Source organism: Dama dama, chromosome 25 (assembly GCF_033118175.1).
Source record: "Dama dama isolate Ldn47 chromosome 25, ASM3311817v1, whole genome shotgun sequence".
Lineage (NCBI taxonomy): Eukaryota > Metazoa > Chordata > Mammalia > Artiodactyla > Cervidae > Dama > Dama dama.
In genome coordinates this window covers 18,187,078-18,190,462 of record NC_083705.1, presented here as the reverse complement: position 1 = coordinate 18,190,462, position 3,385 = coordinate 18,187,078, and the positions used below count along the sequence as shown (strand labels likewise).

At 47.6% G+C, this 3,385-nt stretch overlaps 1 protein-coding gene across 1 annotated transcript; it reads left to right on the top strand.

The window, feature by feature from the left end:
* The first annotated feature begins 217 nt into the window (after positions 1-217).
* CARTPT (CART prepropeptide) lies at positions 218-2,365 on the top strand. The gene is made up of 3 exons (XM_061129633.1): positions 218-487; positions 922-1,005; positions 1,871-2,365. The coding sequence occupies exons 1-3, from the start codon at positions 329-331 to the stop codon at positions 1,976-1,978; spliced, it is 351 nt and encodes a 116-aa protein (XP_060985616.1). The 5' UTR covers positions 218-328; the 3' UTR covers positions 1,979-2,365.
* Positions 2,366-3,385: the final 1,020 nt, after the last annotated feature.

Sequence of the window (3,385 nt, the reverse complement as noted above, 5' to 3'; positions counted from 1 at the left end):
CCATCCCTCACCTCTCGCCCCTGAACTTCAGCTCAGGCCCCTCTGGGAGCGTCCCTTGCCGCGGGGCTGACAGCACTTGGGGGCGCAGGGTCCCGGTTCTCCGAGCACTTGCCCATCTGTGCGCAGAACCTCGTTCCGGGGCGCCTGGAGCCCGGCGGGCATTGACGTCAAGCGGCGGCGAAGCGCTGCCTACAGACGGTTGACCCGGACCCTCCTCCACACCCCCTTCCTTCCTTCATCGCCCCCTCCTTCTTCCCTGCGCCCCGGCTCAGGCTCGCTATAAAAGGTGGGAGCGCGGGGTGCCCGAGTAGCGCCGAGTTTCAGCACCATGGAGAGCCCCCGCCTGCGCCTGCTGCCCCTCCTGGGCGCCGCCCTGCTGCTGCTGCTACCTTTGCTGGGCGCCCTAGCCCAGGAGGACGCCGAGCTCCAGCCGCGAGCCCTGGACATCTACTCCGCCGTGGAGGATGCCTCCCATGAGAAGGAGCTGGTCGGTACCCCCCTCGCCCCTGACTCCCCTGGCTTTGCCGCGAGGTTCCTTGCTTTGCACGCGTCTCTCTCTCTCTCTCTCCCTGCCTCTCCACCCCGATTCCCAGAGTCAGGGTCCGGGGAGGTGGGCACAGATCCCCGGCTCCCGCTCTCACCCGAAGAACGTCTTGAGCCCACGGGCTGCAGATAGTCTGTGGAGCAGCTCCCTGATCCCGGCTCCTCGGAGCAACAGGAGTCTCTGCGGCTCCTGGCCCTGCGGTCAGTCCGTGGGACAGCGCTCGCTAAGTTTCCACCCCTCGAACGTCCCTCTTTGCGGAGTCCAGGGGAGGAGTGTGTGGTGCCCCGGTTCCTTATAACTAGGGCTGGAAGTGAGCACCTGGGCTGGGCGCACAGCCAAGGCGGCAACTTGGGGATCCGGGGGGCGGTGTGTTGCAGATTGAAGCGCTGCAGGAAGTTCTGAAGAAGCTCAAGAGTAAACGCATTCCAATTTATGAGAAGAAGTATGGCCAAGTCCCCATGGTAAGGCTTCGGGGTCACCCCTCCCCATGCTTTTCCACGAGGAAATGCACCCCCTTGAACCTTAGACACCAGCTTCTTCCCAGGATGTGGCTATTCATTCAGATAATGGGTTTGCAGAGTTCCGTGGGCTCCCCCTTTGCTTCCACCGTGTCAACCCTTTCCTCTTGGTCTCTAAAGATAAGAGTAGATTGGCCATTCCGGAACATCGACCAGCTGGTACCAGGAATCTGCCCTTGGGTTTCTGTGGAAAGCAGTATTTCCTGAAAATATGCTTTTATTTATTTATTTTTTTAATATCCCAAAGAATTCTCTGAGTGGAAGAGTCCTTGAATCTAGTCAATTCTTGTTCCTGTAATTTACTTCCTGCCTTCTGAAGCACTGCCAGTTTTTAAAAACCTAAGTTGATGTAAAGAATCTTGATTCCTGTCTGTTCACCTTCCTTGAATAACACACACACACACACACACATTTTAATCTTTTTTCTTGGGATGAGAAGGTGGATACAGGGAGCAAGGATTGTGAGGTCTATTGTTTATTTCTTAGATGAAAAGGTCTGGTTGAATTTTTTTTTTTTTTTTTTTTTTTTTTATGAGCAACTGAAGGACCCAGCAAAGGTAACTTCCCTGAAAAAAGGTAGAAGACAGTAGGAGGAGTTCAGTAATTTAAATTTCATTCTTCTTATGTTCTCTCTCTCAAATGATAAGCACAAGGCTCTCCTTGTTTCAAGCCTGACTATACTTAGACCCACGGTGACGGTGGCAGGGTTCATCTCCCTCCCCAGAGGCAGACTTTGTGATGGGGAGACGCGCCTGTTGGGAGCACAGGTGCGCTTCTGCGGCGTGACTACACGTTGTGTTGTTTGCAGTGTGACGCGGGAGAGCAGTGCGCCGTGCGGAAAGGAGCTAGGATTGGGAAGCTATGTGACTGTCCCCGAGGAACCTCCTGCAATTCCTTCCTCCTGAAGTGCTTATGAGGCACCCATGCGTCTCCATAAGCCCCCTCCCCACTTTCCCCAGGGGACCACACCTTCATCCCTGGAGTTTGGCTTTAGCAACAAAGTTTGCGTTTCCCTCTAAGGAAAAGGGGGCTCTCTTCCTGCTGTTTCCAAATAAAAAGAACACATTAGATGTTATTGTGTGAAGGATAATGCCTTGTATGGTGTTGATATGTGTACAAAGTATTCTATTCTTATTTTCTCTGTCTGGCAAACTTTTAAAAGTGGATATTTAAGTAGAGAGGAAGACCTTCACTTTGCAAATTGTATTTTTGTAGGTGGCATGACAGGATGAAAATTAGATCAGTTAAAATCTTGACAGATGACATCACAACCTGGAAAATAGATCACCCAAGCATCACAAATTGAAGCATGTACAAATTATACATAATAAAGTGTTTTTCATAATTGCTCATAGTGCATTGTTGTTTCTGCCTAAGTAATTTAAATAGGAAAGGTGGGATTAATCATGCTGTTGTTTTCAAGGAAAAATATTTTTAAAATAGTGGTCCACTGGGAAAACAGCACCAGGACTCCGAGGAGCTTTCATCATTAATTAGGAGTTTGCTGCACAAACTTTGGTACATTATTTTGCTTTGATTGCAGTGGTGTGCAAAGTGTGTGTGTGTGTGTATGGGTGTATTTGTGGGTGCTGTGTGTGTGTGTGTGTGTGTGTGTGTGTGTGTGAGAAGAGAGAGAGAGATGAAATGAAGATGATTGGAGTTGAGTTGATACATTTTGTTTATTAAAACCTTCAGCTAGAACCCTTAAACAGGGAGAACAATAGAAGAGAAATTATTTCAGCCTTTAGTCACATTAAGAGCAATTTGAAAAATTAAGAATTTTGTTTTGACAATTCCTTTATTAGAAGTTATGCCTTGGTTAAAAAAGTAGACTCTTTGGGGGTTGCTTTATGTCCAGAGGAAGGTAAATAGCTGTTTTAGTGGGTGCTCTAAGGGTGTGAGACCCAATAATTACCATTGTTTAATACACAATCTTGGAAATATTCTCAGTTCAAAGGGAAAAATGGTCATTTCAGTAAACAGTTTTGAAGGGAACAAGTGAAATCAATGAAGGCAGGTTCAACTTGAGAAATACAAAAATCTTAAATGTAAAGTTTAGGAGCCATTAAATGTTTCTGAGCGCTTGCCTGAGGTCACATTTCTGGGACTGTAAATCAAACTAAATAATATTTAGGAAGAAGCATCTTGAGAAGAACAGTGGCTTTTTCCTAATGCAAACTCAGGAGGCCCTTGCATAAAAATAGAATGTAAAAATAAAGTCCCTCCACTGATTCTTAGGGACCTAGAATATGGTGTTTAAAATATTGCCATACACAATTGCCCTTTTCTCTTATTGCCCTTTGCTTTTATTATTACCGTTAGC

Bases quoted from the DNA above. Each gene is read 5' to 3' on its own strand.
- CARTPT (XM_061129633.1), top strand. From the start codon at position 329: ATGGAGAGCCCCCGCCTGCGCCTGCTGCCCCTCCTGGGCGCCGCCCTG. The intron at 488-921 runs GTCGGTACCCCC...GGTGTGTTGCAG, and splicing joins CCTCCCATGAGAAGGAGCTG to ATTGAAGCGCTGCAGGAAGT. The intron at 1,006-1,870 runs GTAAGGCTTCGG...TGTTGTTTGCAG, and splicing joins AGTATGGCCAAGTCCCCATG to TGTGACGCGGGAGAGCAGTG.